This window comes from Liolophura sinensis, chromosome 6 (genome assembly GCF_032854445.1).
Source record: "Liolophura sinensis isolate JHLJ2023 chromosome 6, CUHK_Ljap_v2, whole genome shotgun sequence".
Classification (NCBI taxonomy): Eukaryota; Metazoa; Mollusca; class Polyplacophora; order Chitonida; family Chitonidae; genus Liolophura; species Liolophura sinensis.
This window is the reverse complement of record NC_088300.1, coordinates 7,218,971-7,245,641: the sequence shown is the minus strand read 5'-3', so window position 1 is coordinate 7,245,641 and position 26,671 is coordinate 7,218,971. Positions and strand designations below refer to the sequence as shown.

Below are 26,671 nucleotides of genomic sequence, written 5' to 3'. Positions count from 1 at the left end.
AAGAATGTGCACATCAGGACCTTTCCCAGATGTGTCTGGTCTCATTACACACCATAACAAGGATATGCACATCAGCACCTATACCAGTACTAATATGCACAGCAGTACCTATACCAGTACTAATATGCACAGCAGTACCTATACCAGTACTAATATGCACAGCAGTACCTATACCAGTACTAATATGCACAACAGTACCTATACCAGTACTAATATGCACAGCAGTACCTATGCGATATTGGTCCAAAAGTACCAAAAGTAATGAAAATCTTTCACAAAAATTATACACATGTACACGTTAAAGCATCTCGTGTTTGTCTCTGCTAAAGATGATGCACTCAAAATGGCTATCAAATTATCTATCATTTTCGGCACAAAAGAAGTCAATTTAGCCTCAAGAGTTGTGCAAAAATGGTTTTTGTGTGTGATACGGCACAAATGTTTAGGAATGAGCTGGAGGCAAACCCGGGGATAATCTTTGAAATCTGCAGCGTCTTAAGAGCGCCGCTATTCAGTCGCTCATTGGAGGCACTAATCAGATTTTGAGTGGCCTGTAAATTGGTTTGGTCCAATGCGGCCACACTCTTCAGCTGAGAGGTTAATTATGCCACTGGGACCACCACTACCTGGTTAAACACAGGCGAATTACGTTCTATTTACCCCCTTAAAAATTGCACAAATTTCATCAAACATAATTGAATAAGTTGTTATTTGCTTTGCCTAAAAGCGTCTTCAAGTCAAACATGGCATCACTGATCATTTGTCTTGTTTTCATTGGCCAGGCCTCTGGGCCTGGTCCCGCGAGTATTCACTTCTGGCTAACAATCAATTTTAATCACAACACGTTACAGTTCTCCGCCACATCATGTTTGCTCTTTACCAAAGATCAAGGCAAAAGCAGTAAATTCTCATTTTTGTGTATGGGTGCTGGCTTGGTGCTCGCCGTTCTCTGATGGGGAGCGGGTAAATTAACCGGCAAGGCGAGAGCGACCCCTACTTGATTGACGACTCGTAATAGTCACCGTGGCATTTTCTCATTTCGTGCCATCCCATCGTGTTCTCTGTTTCACTGCCACGCCAGTCAAACGTACCAATACCAGCCGACAACCATCAGGTCCATAACACCACATCATGGCCCCAGGCACATGGTCATGATCGAGAACAAAAGTTTTATTAAAAGCCATTGCCAGCACTTCACACATGACTCGTTAGTGACAAACCCCTAAAATGTCACGGACAATGCAGATAACGCTAATGGCATGCTCTATGATATTATCACAGAATGTTTACACTGATACGGAACGGTAAATGAGATTATATCACTAGCTCTGTTACAAGCAATTAAGCTTACACATGTGCAGTGGCATGAAACTAACAAAGTTTACTGCCACATACTACACGCCCAGCCACTGTGACCTACCTGTCCAAAAATCTTTATACACTGTCAACATATCATAAGAAGCCATCAGAAATCAGCAAAGCTTCAGGCACTATCACATGAATGAATAGTACATCAATCTTCCAATTTAATTATGACTATATGTGCTTACGTTGTACAAGGAAAATCTGTAACTAGAGACAACAATAAATCTTTCTAACTACATCAAAATCATTGCTATTAAAAAACTGGACGCTCACATGAACTTTGCCTTGTGTGTTACAATAATAAATACAGAACAAATTATAGCTATCTCAACTCATATGGAGTTACATCTATTTTCAAATAAGCCAAATCTCATAGCTTTATTAAATCCCAGAAACATAAATGGTGCATTTAGGTACGATGATAAGATTTTACGATGCATAAGACACTGTTTAAAGATGTACCAATTAATGACATGATTACATACACCTGTAAATGTATCCATGTATATGTATTAAAAAGTGTAAGCACATTTCCAAGCTGGGCCAATAGAGTGACGCTCTTACTTCCAACATGTTCGTTTTTACTTGGTGTACAAACATACGTTTTATCTGAAACGATTTAGTAATTAGACACATGTACTGTAACCGAGTTAAATTATCACTTTGGTATTACCTTTAATGGATTGCTAAGAAGTGATCACACCAGTCAATGCTAAGTTTTATTGTAATGTAAACTTCAGTTCCAGTTTGCATCCAGTGTGTCCTAAGAAAACCTTTACATCGTGGATGCTACATATATAAAAAATATTTAATCTAAGCAGAAGTGAGATATAAATGTTTATCATATACCTATCTGTCTACGGCATCTAATACAAGTCATCTTACGCAAAGTTTTGTATCAGATGATGAGGTCAGCACTCTTTCCGGTACAACTTTGAACTCCCCGACTTTGCCTGCGCCCTCTACTGGGGAAACCCCTGAACTACATTTGAGATGTATGACGCTGACAAACATACAAGCAATAAAATGTCACCGGCGACCCAGTGAATTCTTTTCAAGCTGAAATTTTAGCCTTGTTGAAAAGAGTAGTAATTTTTTTTTATTATTATTTTTATTCAAGTTAGTTCAGTTATTTTCCATTTTGACATCTGACTTGTCTGTGTTGTTGCTGTGTATTACACAGTAGTGACATTTTCACACAACCTCCACGGTGACATCAGCACTCATTCTGGGGATCCCATGTGGTCTTGGGATACCAAATGAAAACATGGTCATATTGTTTAAAACTATGGTTATTCGTCAGGCATCATCAATTGGAAAATTTCAGATTATTTTCAAGTAAGTTTCAATACGTTTTAATATCTGCATTCACTTTCTGTTGCGTAATTTAATATTTATTATGACCCATGTTTGTTTGCGGGTTTACGATGATTTGATCAGGCACTTTGATGACTTGATCACTTTGATGACTTGATCAGGCACTTTGATGACTTGATCGGGCACTTTGGCGTCATTTGTATCAACATCGTGTTGTCTGAGGGTGGGGTTTGAACTCGATGTCATGACAATCTCTATAGCTCACATGTCAGAGTTTAATGACTTTAACTTGCTTACCCATCTAAAAACTATATTAATTCTTAAAAATCATATATTATATACATATTGACACATCCGATTCCGTGCCAATAAAAGCTGCTATTACACACAAAACATAGCCCTTCTTCAAAAGTAATTTATCCAATGAGATACACATTTACACACATGTATTATTTTCCCCCCGGGCTCTGCCCGGTTTCCGCCCACCATAATGCTGGCTGCCGTCATATACGTGAAATATTCTAGATTAATCAAATAAATAAATAAACATTTGGAAGTTATCAAATATGGAAGCCCGAGCTTGAAAAACTTAGTAATTATTTGTTTATATTCCAGCCCCTCTTAAATAAGCTAACAAGGGAAACATAACAGTCAAATCAGAAGCAAAATTTGGTAACATATTAAAACATCAATATCACGCAAACTAAGGGTTTTTGTGTATTCACCATAGGACCAAACTTGGATGTTGATATCTTGCATATAGGAGTGATTTGTGGTTACATTTGGTCCATATCAAACACAACTGCATCTCACTACAGTAGCACTTTGACAGAATGTACATGTATGTATTTGTATTTGTGATTTTCTCTCTGCAGAGTCTCTGACAGTTTCTAGGAATTCAGCTGAAGAGATCATTGTCTGCAGCCATCTGTCAAGTCAGCCTCTGTCATTCCAGCCACATTAAATAGGTGTTTGTTTAGTCTAGCCAGATGCGAGTAATTAATGACTCACTCAAGCTCTTCTCTTTTCACTCAGAGAAATTGCCTGGAATAATTCTTGTCTTCTCCTGAAACTTTATGATTGGCTTCTTTTGAATACAGTCTGAAATCAACTTAAAATTGGAACAAAAAAAGAAAAAAGAACAGTGACCAGGTAGTGAAATAATCAAGGCAAAGAACTTTGCATTTTGACTTGCACTGACCTGCACGTGAAAAGACTCTAGCTGTCAACAGACAGTGAAAATATTGCCTTCGTTGGTTTTGGACGGACAAAGAAAAAGAGACAAACTTGGTGCCTATTCTGTGGCCAACTTCAGACTGCCTTGTTATTTCAGCAAGGCTGTTCTTGTGGTCAGTATCAGACCACTAAGCTATTAACCCACTATTTACCCGCTCCCAAAAAGAATATGCAAAATAATATTTTTGGACGATCTCCACTAGCCTCTCTTGTCTGATTGGGAGAGCATAGTTTCGTTAGCATAGAGAACACAGCACTATCACAGGGTGCCAAGAATTGGTCTTGAGCCTTTCTAATCTTACATTGTAGTTTAATTAGTCGGGGTCTTTGTCAGCGGCTCAGGGTCAAGAGTCTAACTAAGTCGGGATCTCTGGGGGACTGGCAAGGTTTGCTCAAGAGATAATACAGCACCTGTTTGTCTTATAGAGCGGCTATCTCCCTGGCATAACAACACCACTCCTCAGCGACTGGGCCAGACGTAGTGCAGACAAACACTAACATGCGCCGAGCTACCCATTCATAACCAGCTTTGTCCCATTAATTAACACATAAAATTTGGCTGTTTGAGTCTTCTCCGTCTTCGAGGCAAAACCACTAAGTGGGCAGCCATGTTTGTTTCCTGCTGATAATAAATCATAGCATTTCCAGAAAACTGTGCTAAAGGTTAGATATTAATGAACAGGAAAAACCAAGGGATATAAAACATATCATAAATCTGAAATGAAATTAAAACCAAAGAAAATCTTTGATCTCATGAGAAAAGTTAAATGAAGCTGTAATACAGTTATGGTCAGTACAAAAATGTCTAACTTGAGACTCAGCTAATAATAATGAAGTCAAGCTATAAACCTTTGCCAAGACTCCTTCCTTGATATCCCGTATCTGAAGACTAAGAGTTAAGCCTAAGATACATGTCAACCACAAATGTGATGTATGTGGACTTACTATACGAACAACACACTGAAGACAAGGATTTGGTGTACAAATGAAATACTGTAATGAAAATCCCCAAATTTAAAACATTTAATAAAGCCTATCCTAATGAGATCAACATTTAAGTAAAGGATATCTAAGTTCTAGCTCTAAAGTGTGTTGTTTAGAGCACAATTATTAAATTCCCACACCTACTTTTTACATAGTCTATTTTAAACAGTTTACCACATTCAATGTCTATGGTTAATTCTTATCCATGCACCCACTTTCTGTATTTTTACTTCCTTTGGAATCAATCTAGCACTGAAAGGGCAACTGGGTAAAACAAAATAATTCTCACTTGACTCTGACTAGGGCAAATGTGTGTACAGGTGTGGTGTAGCGATAACATGAAGGGCACAACTCACTCTAATGACTAGATTTCTCTCACCTGCATTAACAATGATTCAGTCTAGCTGGAGCTGGTTCCAGCAAAAAATGTCCTAGCTAGCTCTGGATGTTTGTACTGAATAGCATTTTAGCCCCGCTGTAGGCAGTGCATATAGATGAGGGCAAACTGTTTCTGTGCCAAACATTTATATGCAGTACGTGTAGCTGTACATAATCACAACAAAATAAGTAAAACCTGCAGGTCACATGTTGTGTATACACCTGCATAACATTGTGCATGTGTATCAATGTGCAGATCGGGTGGCCACAGGTGGCAGGTCAGACAGTTAATAGGCTGTAGTTATATCACATTACTTCACTAAAGCTCTGTTAACCAGTGGTAACATGTGGGCTTCTGCCAACCACTGACACATGCACATCACTAACCATCATAATGTGATGGTTAATCGTGATCAAAAAAAAACATATGTCTGCCATAACGATAAGAACTTCAAAACTTGGCCCAAGCTTAATAAAGCAGTTCCAATGCTGACACTTGATCAGATATGTACAATCTTACCATCAATGAATCAATGGGAGCACAAAATGAACCTGCAAAAAAAATTTTTGTCAAAATCGGATAATACTTGAAGCAGTTATTGTACAAGACATAACAACCACTAAGAACCACAGAATTTATTAAATATGCGAAAGAAAGGACATATCAATCTGGTTTTCAAACTTGATCTGAAGTTCTATGAGGGGCACCTGAACAGAAAGAAGCAAACAATATTGGAGCAGTTACTGCACGGAAATGAGCATATGACAAATGGACAGACCAAAGAGTAATAGCAGTTATTATCGAGAACAGAGTGTGTAAATGTTGATGTGGTGTGATGCATCCCCAACAGAGAATTTAGGGCACCCTGAGGATCATAATGTAGTCCCCTGGGGGTAAACTGTAGTTCCCTGGGGATTTTCTGTAGATGCCTATTGTAGCCTCCTGTGGAGTCCGCTGTAGTCCCTAGGGTTAAACTGTTGTGCACTGGGGATTTCACAAGGGGTCTATTGTAGTCCCCTAAGGGTATCCACTGTTGTGGAGTGCAATGACAAAATATGTATAGTATTAAGTTATGAACTACTACAGATCATATTTCCTTTATTTATACTCTTAATATCACTTTGTGATTCCATGCTAAATAGCCAGTATTCCCGAGAAGATAGACTGTCACTTGGCTTGCATTTCGTAACCCTGGACACATCATACAACTGCAGAAATAATGCACCATAATTAAATTTCTCAAGCAGAACACCCTAGAGACTACGCCCTGTATTAATTGACACACTGGTGGCTTTCCTCAAAATACAAAATCTCAAAGAATGAAAATCTTAATAATGGCCCTTAAAATGGCAAGAAACTGACGGTGAAGAGAGAACTAGATGCAGAAGATCAACCTGGCGCAGGTAAATTATGGTACAATATTGTAATAATATCACTGGGGAGGTGAGAGCACTGGGCAGTTAGCCATGGTGTACAAGAGAGTTTGTGATGTTAACAAAGGCTTGTGGCAGGATGAGAAAGACAAGCCACACACTAATGTTACTCTTGTGTGGATAATCAATGGGCCATAGGAACACCTGTTACAGATGAGCAAACACAGATGATTGGTGGACTGATCAATCCAAGCCCCCACCTTCCTCCGCAACAGGTTTCCACAGAGCTAGGCCACTCGAGACCTGCTGTAGATAAATCACACAACTGCTGAGCACACGCAAAAATCAACATTTCTTTATTCAGCTTTTATTTGTCCAAGTCTTGTCGAGCCGTCCAAAATCCCCACTTAATCAATTTCTACATGTACCTTGATTCGATTAAATTTACTTCCACAAGCATGTTAACGATTTCCTATCAAAACTCTGCTGAATGGAGCTGAGCCAAAACGCAGCTTGGAAAAAATTAAACATAAAAAAAAAATCAAAATAGCCAAGACAAAGGAGACTAACACATGGAAGCAGATTAATGCAATGACAAAGAATATCTTCAATATATTTTCATAAATACACAGGTAATGAGAAACTAAAACATCAATTTTAACTGGATCCTACATTCTCTCCCAAGGAGCTATTTCCTAATTGCTTGTTTTATCACCATATTGTTTTTTTTTTGTTTGTTTTTTTTTTCACAAATAACTATGAGTAAAATATTTTTATTAGTTAACATATATCTTACATCTGCAAGGATGCATGAAAATTTCTTTTTTATATATTAAACAAAATATGTTGAAAAAAATAATAATTTGCTTTGAATTTATACAAACAGTAAATATAAAAATCTCAATGTTCAATCTTATAACTGTTATGTTTGCAAAATGCAAAATATTGCTTACTCCCAGTCTTGGTTAATGCTTAGGTTACTGGTGAAAAAAATGTGAAGCTCTCTCTATGAACTTTGTCAGTGGGTAAACATAGCAAGACGCATCAGCAGTGGGGTGTACATGGGGGGTTGGGGTGGGGGAAGATAGGCCATAAGGACAGATCAATACCTCACAATGGTTATGATTCAACTCTGCACAGGTCCACTGTATATTTGTCCAGTTGACAATGGTGTATGTGTTTAATAGACTGGTTACAGGGCATGGATGAGGTAGAGTACAAACAGTGTCAGAACTCGTCAAATATGTGTTCTCCCCCAGCTCCGTTCTCATATATCAACAACTTAGGATATCAATCTATGTATCTAAAACAGCCCCCAACGCCGCAGGACAAATTTACTTACTTTACGCCTTGCTACGTTTTACACAGCCTTGAATTTACATAGGCCACCTCAGCTGTGATGAATTTAACAAAATAATGTCCGGCAAACATTTAGCATCCTCAGCGAACATGGCAGAGGGGAAGCAGGCAAACAGATGAGGAGATGTAAAGCACAGAGGAACCATCAACAGAAGAAGCACTTTCTACCTCAATTGGTATTGTGTTCTAATGACAAAAGAACGAATAGGAATTCTCTTCAACCTGTCAAACATGGTCAGCTAGAAAATCAAACTCAGATAAAAACATCTGGATCATTGAATAAAAAGGGGAATATATATGTATATACTATCATGTATAGATATATATATATATCACACAAGACATGCCTTGAAATTTAAAAATTTATTAAGTCTATTTGTTGTCTAAAAGAACATGTAATTGAGAAATTACAATAATTCAGGTGCACAAAAAACAAAAATGGCTAATCATCCCAGTTTACTGTTTTTTCATAGATGTTTAATTTATATATCACCTTATTTCTCTCTATAGTAGTTATTATCACCTTTTCCTACATGATATTTTGAGACAAATATACACTTGCCAAATGTAAATGAATGCACTTGATGACCTATGTAACATAAGGTACACAAACAAATCCCTGCGTGGGGGAATGAATCTGAGTACAAACAGTTCATGTAAATTTGTACATTTACAAATTAACACTACTCCCTGGATTTTAATATTAATAAACTTTTCATACCTTTTCAGACTAGCCATTCTGAGATATCAGCCTATACAACTGATGTAAAGCTGTATTTCTATCAAAAATTCCTATCTTAAGTAGGCAACTGGACATTCAAAATTCCATCAACCATCATCAGAAAAACAAGTCTTATGTATTTCTTAATCTTTTTTTTTTGGTTTAGATTTTTATCATTAAAAAATACACAGTGACAATTCAAATGTTTGTCACTATGCACCACAATTGCATTGTTAATAAAGCTATGGTTTTTCACCCCTGTAAATGGAGAATTTCAAGTCATTTTAGCCATTTGTATGTTCATGCACATACTGCATGAGCAAAGATCACAATTATCATACAAATAGGTGATCATATAAAGTAAAAACAAGAGTTTCCCAACCACGGGATATACAGCCAGGCATATAACAGATAAAGGAGTATACACTGCAACCCTGCAAATTTCCATGTGATGTGATACATTTCAATAGTCCTTTAGTTGGATGTTAGAGACAAAATCAACAAATGCTGTAATTTTTCAAACGAAGCAGTTCTGTGCGTCCATCAAAAAGACTACCACCATACAAAATGCTAAGATGGACAATGCCCCCATTACAACCCAGCATTACTGACTGCACTGTTATTGTGCTTGCCTCATCACTAAAAATCAGATTATAAATTGCATGATGACAAGATTAACAGCTTTCATAGCAGTTAGTTCTGTGAAAAAATTTTAAAAAATGAGTTAACATATTTTCATATGCTGTCTTTTATTGACTAAATTGGCTCTACATGTGTGCAAATTCCAAAGGCAACATAAATGTGAGGATTCAAACAGTTACCCTAAATAAAACTTTCAATGCCTTCAGTTCATGTGCACTGCGGTTACATAAAGGGTGTATTCCATTTGACAGGTCAGACCATCAGTCGTATCAGATTCAATGGCCATCAGAGGACACAGCGTGATGCGCGATCTTACAAAAGTCGCATGCACTAGGTGGCTACAACTCAAACAACCAACTCCGCCCACGTCAGACAAGGTGGAGGGAGTGGCGTCAATGGTTTCCCACAGTGGCCGTTGGAATAACACATCAGTGGCCACCCCACCTACTCCAGTGACCTCTGGGAAGTGAATGGCATATACTCAAGCATACTCAGGAGATCTTTTTGAATCAGAATGCGACTCGGCAAATTGTTTCAGTGATATCATTGTTTCAGTGATATCAATGTATGATAATGGTTAGGGCTGCGGAATGTCCTCATACAATGTAATTCTACTCATATTATCAGACAGGCAATCTGGTTCAAATTTTAATTCAGACAGGAATTCAGGAGCACAATGCTCCCCTAAAGCTACTTGCTGAAGTTCCCCAGTCTACTGCAAGGTCACCTTCAATTGCACGAGTTCCATCAAAGGGACAATACTCTGACAGACATTGCTACATGTACAAGGTATAAAAAATTTGCACACCTATGAACCTTTTCAAACAACAAAGCCCTTTTTTTCCGTGGAATTTATGCATATTATTATTATGAAAATGATACTAAAATGATTTGTTTGTGTCATTCAAAATGCCAGCTTTGTAAAACACCAGTAAAAGCTTAACCTCTTTTGAAGGAAACAAAGGTTACGTGAAAGTGTGACTTTCACAATATTACAAAAAGAATAAATAAAGGCTTCCAGCAAAGAAATGTATGTGGTTAAATAACTGGTAAACAGAACATCTTCTCCATGCAAACTGCACACGGAGTCATCTAGTGAGCACATCTCTATAAGATTAGTAACAATACTACAGCTAGAAGATAAAGGCAAAGCAGACTGGATAAACCACTGCCGTGACAGCAACGTTATTGTAACACAGGGCCATGACAACAATCCAACTGATACCAACCTACACATACATAACATGAATAATCATCATCCCCTGTCCCAAGCGTAGTATCAATGTAAGCCACAAATGACATTACAGGTTCTTCACCATAAACTGTTGATGTGATCATGGCATTCTGGGCCTGACGCTCAGCACACACACGCCACCAGGTGACCGGCAATATGTTGCCAGCCAAAAGTTAGCCAGCTATACTTTAATATAACAGTGTCCAAATGAAAGGCTAATGTTACCAATACAAAAATAAGAAAGTGCTAATTTCCACCTGAATTATACATATATATCTTGCTATGTACAGACATGCAGAAGATTATGTCTGCAGGACAACTTGGAACACAATCTAGTGTCTCATTCTTCATAGCAATCTGCACTGAGCAAGACAAGACACAAAAATGTTATAATTCACACACCTTCAAAGGTAACCTATCATCTCTGCAATCTTGAAGGAACATGAAACAGTAGTTTCTGGCTTCACATACTAGTTTACTATTGCTTAGAGCAGAAAATGCTCAAAACTGTCCGTCAAAAAGTTTGCCTGATTGATGGTGACGCTGTCTTCATGTAATCACTGGAAAACCACTCAGTGACAATGTTGTCAACAATCACAGCTTAAATTAATCATTCTACATAGCTCTGAAGGAGAGTTCTAGACATCCAGATTCAAAAGCTTTATACTTGGGTATAACAAACCCAAACAAGATAGAGCTGATCATAATTACTGAGTGAATGCTGACATTATGACGTTATACTGTAATAAACATTAGTCTTGGGCGCTTGATAAATGTCTGAGTGCTAAGGATACAGTATTAAAACATTGGATGTAAAGTTAAGAAAAAGATTTTTGCAGTATTTTCTTGACCCAAAGAAATAAATACTTTGTAAACAGCCGTTAACCAACATTCAGATGGCATATTTGGATATAATGGAATCCTACAGGCTTGAGTGAGCAGATTTCAATATTCTTTCCTGTGATATACAGAGGCTTTGACACATCAAGCTATGATCTCAAAGGAACCATTCCTGAAGAACATGTAGCTTTCAGCAAGTTATAGCAGAATTCTCTTCTGCAGTCTTTATTTAACCTCTTGCTTTGAACAATACTTGCAGGATACACAACCTAAAGACATTGCGCTTATCAAAATGCCATAGCAGAGATGAAAAGTCTCCTCAGCAAGTTTCAGTTCGCATTGTATGCAATAAACTTAAAAATTTACCATTCCTAACACACCTTTCCTGTCCCCATTTCTTGTTATGATTAATAAATGAATGTAAATTATGGTCAAAAGAGCAATTAGATGCCTCAAGAACCAGTATCACTAAATAGCGATTTCTTAGTGGAGACATACAACACTTGTTACAGAAAAACTGAATAGTTATACAATTATTACTATATATGTATGTCGTTACTAATGCCCGATAAACATTTTGACAACAGATTGACTTTGGGTGAATTTTTAAGCCAATCACAGTCTTTAGTTTCCAAGTACTTATTCCTGTAGAAAGATCCTCACATGAAGATAATAATAAAATATTACTGTTTACTTTACTTTACTGTTTACAAAGAAAGAAAGAACACAAAACTGAAGTTCACAGCTTTCAAAGTTTTGTCAGGTTTACCTATTACCCTAAAAAAAATAGCCTGAAATCTATTAGCAGATATATGTGCACAAACACTTCTAGCACTATCGCCTGTATATTTGATCACTTACATACAAATTCATCAGATCAAATTTACATATTAGTATTGCTAATATGTGTACTCTTTTGTAAGAAGTAGCTGAAGTTGCTGGGATACAGGAGTGCCTTTACATCAGTTAGACCGGCCCGGATGGCACAGTTGGTAGAGCGTCCGCTTCGGGACCGGTAGATCCAGGATCAATCCTTGATCGAGTCACACCTAAGACTTTAAAAGAGGAAGTTGTAACTTCCTCGCTTGGTGTTCAGCATGAAGGGGATAGTGCAACGACTGGTTGACCCGTATCAGTATAATGGCTCGGGCGGGGCGTCTTACTTGCCTTCGGTAAGTCGTCTCAGTGAAGCAGCACTAAATAAAAGAGCGGTGGAAATCCGTCCTGCAACAAGGAGGCACATTACACGTACATGCACCCTAATGATTCCTTCGTCGTCATATGACTGAAAAATTGTTGAGTACGACGTTAAACCCCAAGCACTCACTCACTTACATCAGTTACAGCCCAGGGGAGGCAACTTACATGTGCTAAGCACAACTGAAGGGAGATAAATCAATGTCACTAACATTGGTCAGAAGGCACTTTCTAAAATTATAAACTTCAAAAATTGAAAAGATTCTCACATTTTCTTCCACATAACAGTGAAAGCAAAGGTTTTACCCAAAAGCATTATGTTTTTGTTTTGTTCTATCACTAAGCAATATGTAAAAACAGAAAAGGACACTATAAGTTAATCAGCATTCAGTGTATTAATATGTGAAATCATAGACAATTAACTGGGCAGTTGAATAGAATGGTCCAGTTACCCTCTTTGTCACACAAATAAATGGGTTTGAACATCTACCCCTGAAATAGGATAATCCATTTAAACACATCTAGAACAAAAACTATTAGGTGTAGCTCAATATGTTTAGATATCACAGAGAGTGTCGCCACAATATGGCTGAAATATTGCCGATGTGGCGTTAAGCCATAATCATTCATTCATTCACAGAGAGTGTACAAGTGCACAATGTGTTTCTGGCTCTCATAGATTTCGATTTACAGGCCACTGAAATTACTTAACTTCAAAACCCTACCATTATCTTTTGACTACAGCTCAGAAAGTTACACACAAAGACAAAACAAAACAAATACGCATATTCTGATCACCAGACCAAAATTCAATGGAATACATCAAAGTTATGTCAAAATTCAAAACTTTTTATCATGTCAAATATTTAACCACTGGCAAGCTTGTTAAGATTATAACGGATTGTAATGCCTTCTTCAAACTTACATATCTAGCTAGTATCACAGAAATTTTAGAAGCATCCATCCACTTGACTTTTGAGAAGATGTTTAACAGTTTTGATCAAATGCACCACAGCCACCAAACAAAGTGACCTGAAGAAAATATTCTAGATGAATTGTAATGGTAAGTTAAACCACTCAATGGATGTACAGTATCTCCAAATCCTGTTGTAGAGTAAACTGACTAAAGACAAAACAGATGAAATTGTATATGGTGCCACAAAGAGAATGGCCACCCAAAATTGTCCCGTCCAACAAAAAATAGGCAGTACATGGACAAGTGTCTGGTTGACTTTTTGGCAATGGAAATACATAAAATGCGTGAGAATTGGGTATTCCATGTATTTTTGTGCCCCAAAAATGTCCTGCAGCGTATCCGCAAATCCGAAATTGCTTTTACATAAATGTACCAGACTTCTGGCAAGAGACTTTCCATGTACCGTTTAATTAACGCCGTCTCATGGAAGTTACCAGATTCTTGCTCAGTTCACCTGTGTGTCAATTTTTCTTGCACTTCAGCACTTGGCTAACTGGTTTAGTAATGTGGTTTTATGAATAAAGCAACACTTTGAATGGACATCATGCATATGAATTCTCACAAAATGGCTGGCCTGCTCAAATTCAGGTTTACAAAACAAACTACCTAAAAAATGGTAAATCTTTCAGATGCAAGATGAGTAAAATTATATCACAGATCCAAAAAATTACGGTGAGAATTATAACCTGAACATTAAGTCTCCCTAAAGTGTTGTAACAAAGTCAGAGTGCACTTTGTAATGATGGCTTAAAGTGTTGTAACAAAGTCAGAGTGCATTTTGTAATGATGGCTTAAAGTGTTGTAACAAAGTCAGAGTGCATTTTGTAATGATGGCTTAAAGTGTTGTAACAAAGTCAGAGTGCATTTTGTAATGATGGCTTAAAGTGTTGTAACAAAGTCAGAGTGCATTTTGTAATGATGGCTTAAAGTGTTGTAACAAAGTCAGAGTGCATTTTGTAATGATGGCTTAAAGTGTTGTAACAAAGTCAGAGTGCATTTTGTAATGATGGCTTAAAGTGTTGTAACAAAGTCAGAGTGCATTTTGTTATGATGGCTTAAAGTGTTGTAACAAAGTCAGAGTGCATTTTGTAATGATGGCTTAAAGTGATTTTCATAAAGAGTTTTGTCGTGGAAATTGCTAGAATTGGTGAAAATGTCCAGCAACTTGTAAACTCTGCTAACTTAGTAAATTCTGTTGTTTGTATGCTTGGAAAGCCTGGTCAAAGAGGCTATACCAATGGTTTTGGGCAAAAACTCCATATTCATCATATAAAGTCAAATTTTCTATATCTGCAAAGAATAACTCAGTTACTGCCTTCCAGTAAAAATCAGACTGTTCACTTTTTTACCAATTTGAATGGTAACACATGTACAGAGGAGACCATAAATTTGGACCATTCTAAAATGACAGCAAAATATGACCAGATTTGCAGTTTACCCTCTTTATAGCCTCTTTAATATACCACCATATACAAACTTGTTGATTTTTCTTGTGCAGTGACCTTATCTCTAGTACAAATGACTACCACTTACCTGTGCCCTGTGGGGCTGAGGGACTGTCCCCTGATTCTGTCATGGGGTGAGGAGTGAGGTAGTCTCTGCCTTAGCTCCTCTGTCACTGAAGGGTCTCCATACATGTCCACCAGGCTCTCCCTCAGCTGATACTCAGCAGCATGCCGTAACTCTTGCTCACGCTCAATCAGCGCCTGTCTGAAATCACACAGACAACTAATCACAACAAAGTGGTGATTTATTTGTGTCTGAAACATTATAAAAATTCTACATAAGGGTCGGGGTTAGCTACATGGAGCTCTTGAAGTGTCACTCACAAGGACTTTCCCAACATGTGGTCCAAAGGTGGGACACTAACTGGGCAAATTGTTCCTGTGATTTAATACTGGCTGCATGGTCCTGTCTTGTTAGGTCAATTTTGATATGTTTAGCACATGGTTTCCAGAGTTTAGTACACCCAAAATCGTTATGACTGCACAAAGTTATTCTGATGACAGAGAAGGAAATATTTCTGTACATTTCAACAACATTTTGACTCAGAATGGATTTACACTTGCAGGAGTGCTAATAAAGGCCATATTTTCAATCCACACCAAAAATTGGAGTGTGCTGCTGTTTTAAAGTGGATTTAAGCACATACTTTGTGGAATTGACCGACTGGATTCTTCTGTTCAGTGTTCAAACATTGAGAAGTAAATATCAGAAATTGTTGAAAGCAGAAACTTGATTGAACTAGATCATCATTAGTTCATCTAAATGGACTCAGTGTGCTAGTTTAACGTTCTGTCATTCATCATAAAACCAAGTCCATCGCTGCCTGTCAAAAAACATGGCACAGATTTCAAAGTAACATCTCCATCCCATTTATAGCAAGCTCAATTCCCTCTTCAGCTTATTCATATGTAATTTTATGGTGAAATCTCTAATACTATCCTCTAAATTTACTATCCTCACCTATGAAACTAATTAAATTGCTGCATGGTCACACTGACTGCTAAAACTTCAAGTGCATCGTCAGCGGCAGCCATTTTGAAGTGTGCAGCGACCTACTTATGGGTTTGAAATGAAACTTAGTTTTGGTATTGAAATCCTCAAGAAAACTATGATATTAGTTGAGCACGGATCTCATTGAGATTGGCTCTTTCGTGTTGGACTACACAGATGTGCGGCGATTTTTTTGAGAGTCAGTTAGGATAAATGTCAGAATTTTAAAATACCACACTGAGTCCATCTAGATGGACTAGACTGTTACCAGCAATATTCATACAAGCCCAGTCTGTCTAAGTTTTATTGATAGCCCTTGACTGGTTCCAAACCTGTATACACATCACCCTGATCGGTGTGAAGTCAACACGACCAAAAAAGTGATGGTAGAGGGTGTTGTAATATTAATGACACATGTGTACAAAGTAAGCCGATTTTAAATTTGCCACAAAAACAATCCATGTCAATTTCGGATTAATATCAGATCAAGAAAGGTGGCACTTAATTTCCACTAAGCTGACAATGAATGTTATCCACCACTGCCTCAGCTATTGCAACATTAATTTATATATGTCGAGAGCAAAATCAATATTTCAGTCTTAGTCAGAGTGCTGTTGTTGTTGTACTTTTCTTCGAGATCGTCTTCCAGCCTCGACATCTTAAGCTTGGTTTCTTCCACTGCTGATCGGAGGCTGTATAATTTGGCCTTGTTTTCCGGCGTAAGTCTCCTGAATTTGTCCGCCAGCTCAGGTGTCCGATCGAGGCGTCGATGTACACGGACACCATCAGGTGTGAAAGCACTTCGACCACCTGCCGTCACTCGGCGACTTGTCAAAGCCGCCATATTGCACTAAAATCGTTGACCGGGAATTAAGCCTTGAAACGCGACTAGTAAAATCCGAACACGGACTGGTCCGCTTTAGGAACTTTGAACATTTCAACAATCTCATTGTCAAATGTTTATTGAATTCTATATTAATCGTCTCCCTGGGTTTTTCACTATGTCACTGAAGTAAACCATTGGGAATATGTCAGAAACAGTATTATAACACATGGGAATGAATACAGGCTTACATGTTGAAAAATATATAGGCACGACTGACTACATGGCTTCTTAAATTGCAAGGGCAGCTTAAACGCGAAACTCCACTTGGCAGACATTTCCTAATTTTTTACTTTCACTTTTGTTTATATGTTTTATGTTTTTTGTTATATTGTTTATAATACCGTACGAGCGTGACTACAGATATATGCCTAACGCATATGCACGATAACCAATCCATAACGGTAACCACGGTAACCAACCTTGAATTTGTGTGTGCTTGTTACATTGCCTTATCAAATCTACATATACCTTTGTTGTACAGTCATTGTCGTCATATGATCTTACGTGGTAAGATTTAACCCATGAGGTGGTTGGTCAAGGATACTCCAAGCTGTAAATCCTTCGACACTGTTACTGTTCTGCTACAGAACCATTTCAACACGTGTATTCCTATTTGCGGAAATAAAAAGTTGTTGTCATATGGCGCCCTGATGCCATGGTCATCGTCATTGTATTTTACCTCATTAAACGTATTGTCACAAAGACACAAGTTACTTGCAAGACACATTGGGATTTATAAAGATATTTGAAAGTGGCTCTCGGCTTATAGTTCTGTCTAATGTATATATTAACAGTGAGCTTAGTAGTCTTGCTTGTCTGGCGAAGGGTTGTGACTGCACGACGGATAGTCCGCCACTTTCTTCACCTTTAACCTATAATCGCCGTTATATGAATGAAATATATATCTCGTCAATCCCAAGTAAATAATGATCAGGGAATACATAAATATACATTGAATTTCCTACTTTTACTCCCTCGTACATGGTGTTCGTATGAACAGCTGAACAGAGATGCATTTCGTTTACTATTGACTTATGATTTATCTTTTAGAATTTCGATTTTGCAAGATTTTGAATTGATGCTCGTGAGTAATTTGCCTGGAGACTGACTAACTGCTATGTTGGAAGTCAATCAATACGAATATTTTGTGATTTACATAACAGAAATATAAGCTTTATTAAATAAATAACAAAAACGACTCTTGTGTATCTTTACTGATAAAAAAAATCTATTTCCTCCTGGGGGTCGTTGTACGACTTGTAGGCCTTATGTAACAATTTCTCAATATTCATCCTGTATGACATAGAGGTGCAAAGGTAGTTAGAGCGTTAGGTCGCGGTGACAATCAGGCCCTTGATCAATAAGGTGAGATTTTCGATTCCAGCTCTTCCAGGTGTGGCCGCGACTTCACTACATTCGTCAGCTATGTGAAAAATGGTAATGGTTTACCCCGGGCTCTCTGGTTGTGAAAAATTCTTGAGTATGGTGTTAAACACTGATCTGTCAATCAGCCAAACTGTCTGATGCATTTGCCATAAAAACTTATATTGAGAATAACAAATTTTATACTGCCGGACGTGGAAAGGTCTTACAGCAACCCGTGGATAATCGTGGGTTTCCCCCGGGCTCAGTTCGGTTTCCTCCCACTATAAAGCTGGCCGCCGTCGTATAAGTGAAATAATGTTGAGTACGGCGTAAAACACGAATCAAATAAATAAATATATTGCCCTACTTGGGAAGGTCTGACAGCAACCTGCGGTTGGTCATAGATTTCCCTAGGGCTCTGCTCGGTTTCCTCCCACTATAATGCTGGTCGCCGTCGTTTAAGTGAAATAGCCTTGATTACGGCGTAAAACACCAATGGGATAAATAAATAAATATACCGCCATTATAAGATGTATGACTCTGTCTGCTGGAATTACTGTATTTTTCATTGTAGATCGGGCAAGCTAGAGTCAGACTCAGCTGCATTGACCGCTGACAGGTTGTGCAGTTAAGAATGGAAGATAACTGTCAATCACACATATCCTTTAAAAGTCTGACGACATCATTTTGAATGCTAAATACAGAAAGCAAGAGGCACAATAGACATTTGCTGACTGTTCATACGAGTAACCATAAACCATGTTGTTTAATAATGATGTGGCTTTGTTTTTAGTTGTTGTCAAAGGCTTTATTGATATATTTTAGAATCAGTATATATGCACTATAGCTGCAACGGTAAAATTCTCAAGATGAAATAACAGACTTCAGCACTAAAACTATGTGGAACCTAACGGCAGTATGTACCCCTTCTAGTGACAAATGATCTGCTTCTAGTGGCATTTCATCATGTAGATTGGCATTCCAATCAGACATACGTCGATCATGATGGTGCAATAGGGGTGGCAAACAAGGCTTTTCATGAACAAGAAGCGCACGACACGTTATTCTTTACGAGTCCTTCTTCGTTTTTCCCGAGAACAGTTTCGACTTCATACAGGACATCTCCACGGTGAGAACGAATCCTGCCAAGGAGATTCCCCCGAGGAGGATATAGAAAGAGCTCTGAATGTCCGCTAACATAATCTGGCGAGCCTCCGCCTTGAGAAAACTGGGGCATGGCGCAGACTTGGGCCACCACCTCTTTCGCCACATCTCAATCAGTCCTGCTTCTACGATCGATGTCACACTGAAATAACGGGATACAGTTATACTGTTGACATGCATAAGCTTCTAAACCGTTTCAGATTTACACTGTTGAACGAGAAGACAACAAATACTAGACAGGTTAAAACCTGAGTTAATTAGGAACAGGGGAGGAAACAGACTTACATGGCACTATTACCCCACCTGCATATGGCCACAGACATTTTTTATGACGTGCAACCGGAAACAAGATGATGCGTCACTATTGTCCCACCTACATATGGTTAACAGGCAAAGCAGGATCGGAGTGACGTGAGCGGAAACAGGTGTGTCCTCGGGTTATCGAAATAACTCCCGCCTGGTTGGTTAAGATTGATATCATGGTGGAACTTTCGATTGTAACATGTGAATTTGCTTACTTGAACTGTGATATCTCGGTTGTACCAGATCACAAAAGTAGAGAAGTTACTAGTATGCTTCCTGCGGGATACTTCATATATGCACATACATTTGGTCTAGTGCGATATTGTCTTTAATTTCGAATGTTTGTCTTTCTTCATAAAGATATCTTTACCTCGTGCAGTCAGTGGAATCATTATAATTGTTGGGAATATGAAAAGTCACACTGCTTGTATTGCATGGGCACACTGGATTCCTACGCCCATAAGCCTGGCCGCAATTATATGACGGGAAAAAAACGATCAAATAAATAAATGCATTTGGCTTTAACCATACCTGCACTCACCTTTGCGAAAACAGATTGGTGTACGCGGAGTTGTTTCGCAAAGTAACACAATACTGGAGCATAAGAAATGTCTCGTCAGCCCGGACTAGACTACAGTCCTTGGCAGTCGCCATGTCAACAGTTGTCTCGTCTGTCAGATAGGCGTAGTCTCCCTTGCTCACTGCCTTCATGTGCACATTGTAGTTTAGATGTAGAACCCAGGGATCCTCCACTGTAAACCTTTCGATACCCTGCCACAAAGCCCGGTAGTCGGGCTCCGTGGACGTCTGTGCCAAACAAAACGTATTAATTAACTAAGCCATCGAATGTGATTAGTTCTCCAGGAATATTTGTAGCGTGTAGCGGGGTTTTACACATGAAGTGAGCAGTCCTTGACAATTTAACAAAATTCACCTCACGTGTATACAATATTGGAATTACAATACACAACAGTGTTTCATAAAGCAAATGTTGATTAAAGCGTTTGTAGGACTGATCTGTTACTGATCAGCGGAAACAAAAGTTAAGGACCTGGTATGGTACGGCGGGGAATCGGCCCCGGTGCAAGAAACTGTGGGCCTCGAGTAGCGAAACTGAGTGACAGCTACTGACATACTCGTAAGGCTACTTCTGTTTTCAGTTCTGTTTTTACTCGCCTATTCCTGTTATATGGCAAACATACGGCTTGAGCTCCAAACATGCACTGAAGGGCATGAAAATGAAAAATTATAGCCCTCTCCAGTCACACTGAAATATCTTTTTATTTATTTTTTTTTTTTTTTGCCAAAAAATCACATGAAAAACACTGCACTACAAATGTAACTATCTGAATGCACCAATCAATTAAATAAGTATAGAACTTTCTGCCTTATACTTTCTGTACGCATAACATGTTAATGTCAATGATAGCTAGTCTACCACATGTGCTCTCAACCAAGATTCACCTATAATGTCGCAAGAGTAGCCAAATGTTACGCAATACCATAGCTTATCCATTCTAATTCATTATAACACTTATTTAATGCAAGATTGGCCTTTATCTTCACTCGCACAAACGTATGTTTCCAAAGGAAAAAAAAGTGCCACAAAGATTCAAACTCTTCCCCTATATACAATCTTTTCTCCGCAGAAAATTCATCACTCCAGTGTACTGTGGAGGATGCCTGATAGATCGATGCAGATATACAGATTTTAAACTTGCTAAAATATGACAAAACTCATCACATTACAAAGTTTATGTTTTACATATGAAGACAAACGTTAACCAAAACAAAACTTTGCAAGCGCGTAGAAATACACACTTGACAGTTTCAGTAAAGATATTTTTCTGCTTAACGTTGATCATACTGTAAATTAAAAACACTCGTTCGAATAAAAAACATTGGTGCTTTTGATCGGGAGTGCATTTTTGGAGGGTTATTACTAAGCAACCATCTGCTTTATGGCATTATAACTTGCATGAGTGCTTTTGCACAGTTTCATACTTCTGATTGCAAAATTTAGAGAATTGTGCTGGGATTTTGCAATTTGTATGCCTACTTTCTTACCTCTCTGGGGACGTTTCTCCGCTTCACCGTACCAGGTCCTTTTGCCGAATCACACCGTTGTTTCTTACCTTCATGATTTCGACCAGGTACGTTCCGTTGTTGGTTCCCCACTTGAACTGCGGTAGCTTAGTCAGCTCTGCTATCGTGTTAAATGGTTTGCGCTCTCGACTCACAGCCAGATAGGCCATCAGGTGACCACAGTAAGTCGCCACCAGTAGTACTATGAATAACCACCAAAAGATGACGATTGTTCGTCCGGAATGTGCCTTAGGCAGATATATCCCACCTGGAATACATAAAGCATGAGCGACTATGGCATTACGCTATATTGCACAAGAATAACAAGAATACATGTGCATGTGAGTAATATCATAAGTTTGGTAACGCTCAGTATATCAAAAGTTTCACGATCAACCAATAGTATTGCTGAAAGGAACAATCGTGAACAACGTAATGACAGTAGACCTCTCCAATATCAGCTCTACAAGTTTTATGCTGTATGGACCTGGATTCGGAAGTTGTCCGTTTTGTATTTTTAGAAATTCAATCGTAATTTTCGAAACATTTCTTGAATTTTGAAAATCACAACATTTTTCACTTTTGCCACTGACTATAACAACGCTTGAAAGTGTTTCTAAGAGTAAAGACAACATTAGGCCACCTTTGCATCGATAATGTATCCCACATAACGTTTAAAAACCGTATCTTTTTATTTTAACGATGGCACGGTTAAATAGTAAGCTAAATGGCGCACATGGAAAAAATCGATAGCGCTGCCATTTTTATCAGTTTTAACCAATCAAGCGCGAACTGTTTTCTATAACAGGGAAACAACTGTTTCCGCTGGCGTCACAAGAACACTTCAGCTTTTTAACCATATGTGCGTAGGGAGTATGTGAGTGACGCCACAGTGTTGTCTGCTTCTTTAACATGCCGTAACTCACTGCCACGTAAGAATCCCGATTAAAATCTCATATACAGAGCTACTAAGCACGCCAGAAAAAAAACATGGCTGCGATCGTTTAGGCCTATTTCCTCCCATCTTGCGAAATAACTAAGGCTATATTATTTGCTACCTTTTCTTTGAATGTATTGTTGGCAATACATCATAAGTATCACCGCAAGGGGATATGGTATATAATACATGTATATACCACATATATTTTCTGTACCGGATGGTCGCCATACCATATGATTCAGAAATCTAATATACCGACTGCCTAGGAATATATATTTGTTGTTTTGATTTTTAACACATCATCACAACATCCAGATCTATTTATATACTTCTTGTGAACAATGCTCCGAGCATGTACCACATGCATTCGCTGATCAACTGTAGCCCAGGTATTTTCCGTCGTCTGGAGATGTCGTTGTAGAAGGGAGAGAATCTTTCACAAACCCACAGACAAACCGACACAGCTGGGAAGATGCTGGCAATGGTGACAAGGACGGACCAGTCGAGTGGACGCAACAATAACATCCATCTGGTCTTCTCTTTGTCTGGCATTTTGGTCATAATAACGTTGTAGTCTGTTATAAAAGGCGTCGTGAAATCTATGACTTCATTTCTGTCATTCTGTGTGGATAATGGAGCCGCTACCATATCAGCTCTCTACAACGCCAAGAAACGGTTATCAAATAAACATATGTATATATGCATTGTATTGCAATGAAAGTGGCCGCCAAACCGTTTTCATCAGACATTAGCGGGTTGAAAAATTCTAATGAATCCAACTACTTTTGTTTACAGTATTTAATGGTCTTTCATAATAACATCTAAAGAATTATTCAAGACACCACAAACACAATATGGTACAATGATATGGTATGGTAGATAACTAAGATCAACAAATAAGTTTCACTAAGTTTCAACAAAGTAGTGTTAAGTACCCACACCATAAACAAGGTCTCCAATCAGCCCAGTCCAGTTGCCGTTCAAACGTCGACCCCACTCCTGATCCTCGGGTTCCTGTAAGATATAGCTGAAGCCAACATATATTCTGATATATGGGGCTGTTATAACATAGTTGAAAGCAAAACGGATCATATGTGGGATAAACAAAACCACGTGGTCATTTATATCTATGATACAACATTACAGACTTGGACAAAAGCCAGATATTCAGCCCATGTATAATATGTTTGAACCCACTTTAAGTATTTGCTCACACAAAGACTCGCATAAAATGGACGAAATTTGCTGAAATGTGTGACTGCCGAGGGTTATGATGCTTTAACCCAGGCACATGCACTTGTTAGTCCCACAGAGAAGAAATCTTGGTAATGCCTATGAAAACAGCTTCTTGGTTTAGAATATAGTATAGCTAATCCAACACAGAAATTCTGTGTTATATTGGTTTAGAAAAGAGGGTAGCTCAAGGCAACAGAAGTCCTGTGGTATATATTGGTTTAGCATACAGAGTATCTAAGCCAACAGAAGTCCTGTGGTATATATTGGTTTAGCATACAGAGTATCTAAGCAAACAGAAGTCCTGTGGTATATATTGGTTTAGCATACAGAGTATCTAAGCCAACAGAAGTCCTGTGGTATATATTGGTTTAGCATACAGAGTATCTAAGCAAACAGAAGTCCTGTGGTATATATTGGTTTAGCATACAGAGTATCCAAGCAAACAGAAGTCCTGTGGTATATTGCTTTAGAATAAAGTGTTGCTCAAGCCAAAAGAAGTCATGTGGTATATATTGGTTTAGCATACAGAGTATCTAAGCAAACAGAAGTCCTGTGGTATATATTGGTTTAGCATACAGAGTATCTAAGTCAACAGAAGTCCTGTGGTATATACTGGTTTAGCATACAGAGTATCTAAGCCAACAAAAGTCCTGTGGTATATATTGGTTTAGCATACAGAGTATCTAAGCCAACATAAGTCCTGTGATACATATTGGTTTAGCATACAGAGTATCTAAGTCAACAGAAGTCCTGTGGTATATATTGGTTTAGCATACAGAGTATCTAAGTCAACAAAAGTTCTATGGTCTATTGCTTTAGAACACAGTGTCGCTCAAGCCAACAGACGTTCTGTGGTATGTAGGCTTTTTATAATACATCGAAAAATTCCAAGAAAGTTGAAACTTTCTGAAAAAAGAAACGATTTAAAAACACGATATCATGACCTTGTGAATAAAAAGAATAATTAATTAATCAATAAAGCTGAACTGATTCAAACAAAGATAAAATCCATCTGCTGTCGTTAATGGTCCAGTAATCCATCTTCCTATCATTTAACTGACACACAGCGGACAAGTTTATAGGTGGATGAAACAGCGGAGGCCAGAGCATATAAGTTTGAACCAAGCTGGGCATCTGACAAACCTCAAGACGTAAAGCTGCAGCTAGTGGGAATTAGATTCGAACACACGACCTCATTAGTCAAAGGTTAATTGTCTTATTAGATTACTCATTAGAAAAAAAATACCACACTCCAACGCTCACCTAAAATTTAACTTCCTAGACATTGCTTGCAGGAGGTCCATGGACAGTCCCTCGTAGTAAACTGTGCCATCCGATCTCTGGTACTTTGTTGCATACATTGGCCACTAAAGACAAATCCAGAAAACAGACAGTTTTTGATTTTTAGGTCAAATTTAGCAATTATTTGTCAATTATATTAACATTAACCGTATATTATTAATTTGAGTCATTATTTTCGCCCATTATTAACCTGAAACATCCAGCTTGGTTGATATGCGAATGTCTGTTTCGACGCATAGATCATATATAAATCTATATGGTCCTGCGTGAAATGCTTTGCGTTACCCATTTCTAGTGCACCGCCTATTACTCTAGGTAGATTTTCCATTATTGTTGAAATAATAACATCTTAAATTCCGGCCATCTGATTACGATGTTATCAAGGGATATGTATTTACCGGTAATGTTGAGACGTATAGTAACATGTTGTTCAGGCCGTACTGAGTATTGGGGAAGATATCACGCAGTTTCGCACGCAGATGACCTCTGTATCCGTCATATACGGTTTGGAATCTTCGACCATCCGTCTTCCACATGGCCGTGCTGAGCAAAAACTGAGGTCTCGGTATACTGTCTAGTGAGACAGACTTCTGCGGTGGTAAGCATAAACTCGGTATAAATGCAGTGTACCGTAAGGAGAATAATGGTATTGTATACATTAGATACATTCAACGATGACCTACCGTTATAAACGGCCTTCATCTTTGTGTTATTGTGTGTCAAACAGGCCATACAAGTGTGTTATCTAGACACATTATGCATATATTAATGTTTGTATATATACATGTATATCCACACATCCCAGTCATTAGCTTACCGTTGTATTTGAATTTCAAACTACTTTTCAATACTCTGACGACTGAGTAAAGTGATTGGATAAAGTACTCTGAATTTTAGAGCTGGGATCAACGGTTTCAGCTGCAATCAGTATATGTTCAGTTGGAAATCCTTGTTATTTAATGAACTATATATGCTTATAAACTACCTCCAACCTTGTTCGAGAACATTTCTAAGGCCAAGAAAAGTTGTTTTCAGAATTCCATAGAAGCTTATGCCATTACCCATATTGCATTCCCCAGGCGAGACACATGTGCTTTTAGGTCGCCCTCATGTGTACAGTTGTCAGCATCAGACTTTGCGAGTAGTTCACAATTGTTACGTAGTAGATTTGGCTGTGGAACGAAAGTAGTCAATGTAAGTAAGTGAGTGCTTGAGGTTTAAAGTCGTACTTAACAATATTTCAGTCATATTACGGTGCCTAGAGTGCATGC

General features: G+C 38.2%; 1 protein-coding gene across 1 annotated transcript in view; it reads right to left on the bottom strand.

The window, feature by feature from the left end:
- Positions 1-16,963, bottom strand: part of LOC135466236 (uncharacterized) — a 58,910-nt gene extending 41,947 nt beyond the window's left edge. The window contains exons 1-2 of the mRNA XM_064743641.1: positions 16,746-16,963; positions 15,157-15,333 (exon numbers count right to left, since the gene is read on the bottom strand). Of these exons, the coding sequence (XP_064599711.1) occupies positions 15,157-15,333; positions 16,746-16,963 (395 nt within the window). The remainder of the gene's footprint in view (positions 1-15,156; positions 15,334-16,745) is intronic.
- Between the last annotated feature and the right edge of the window lie 9,708 nt (positions 16,964-26,671).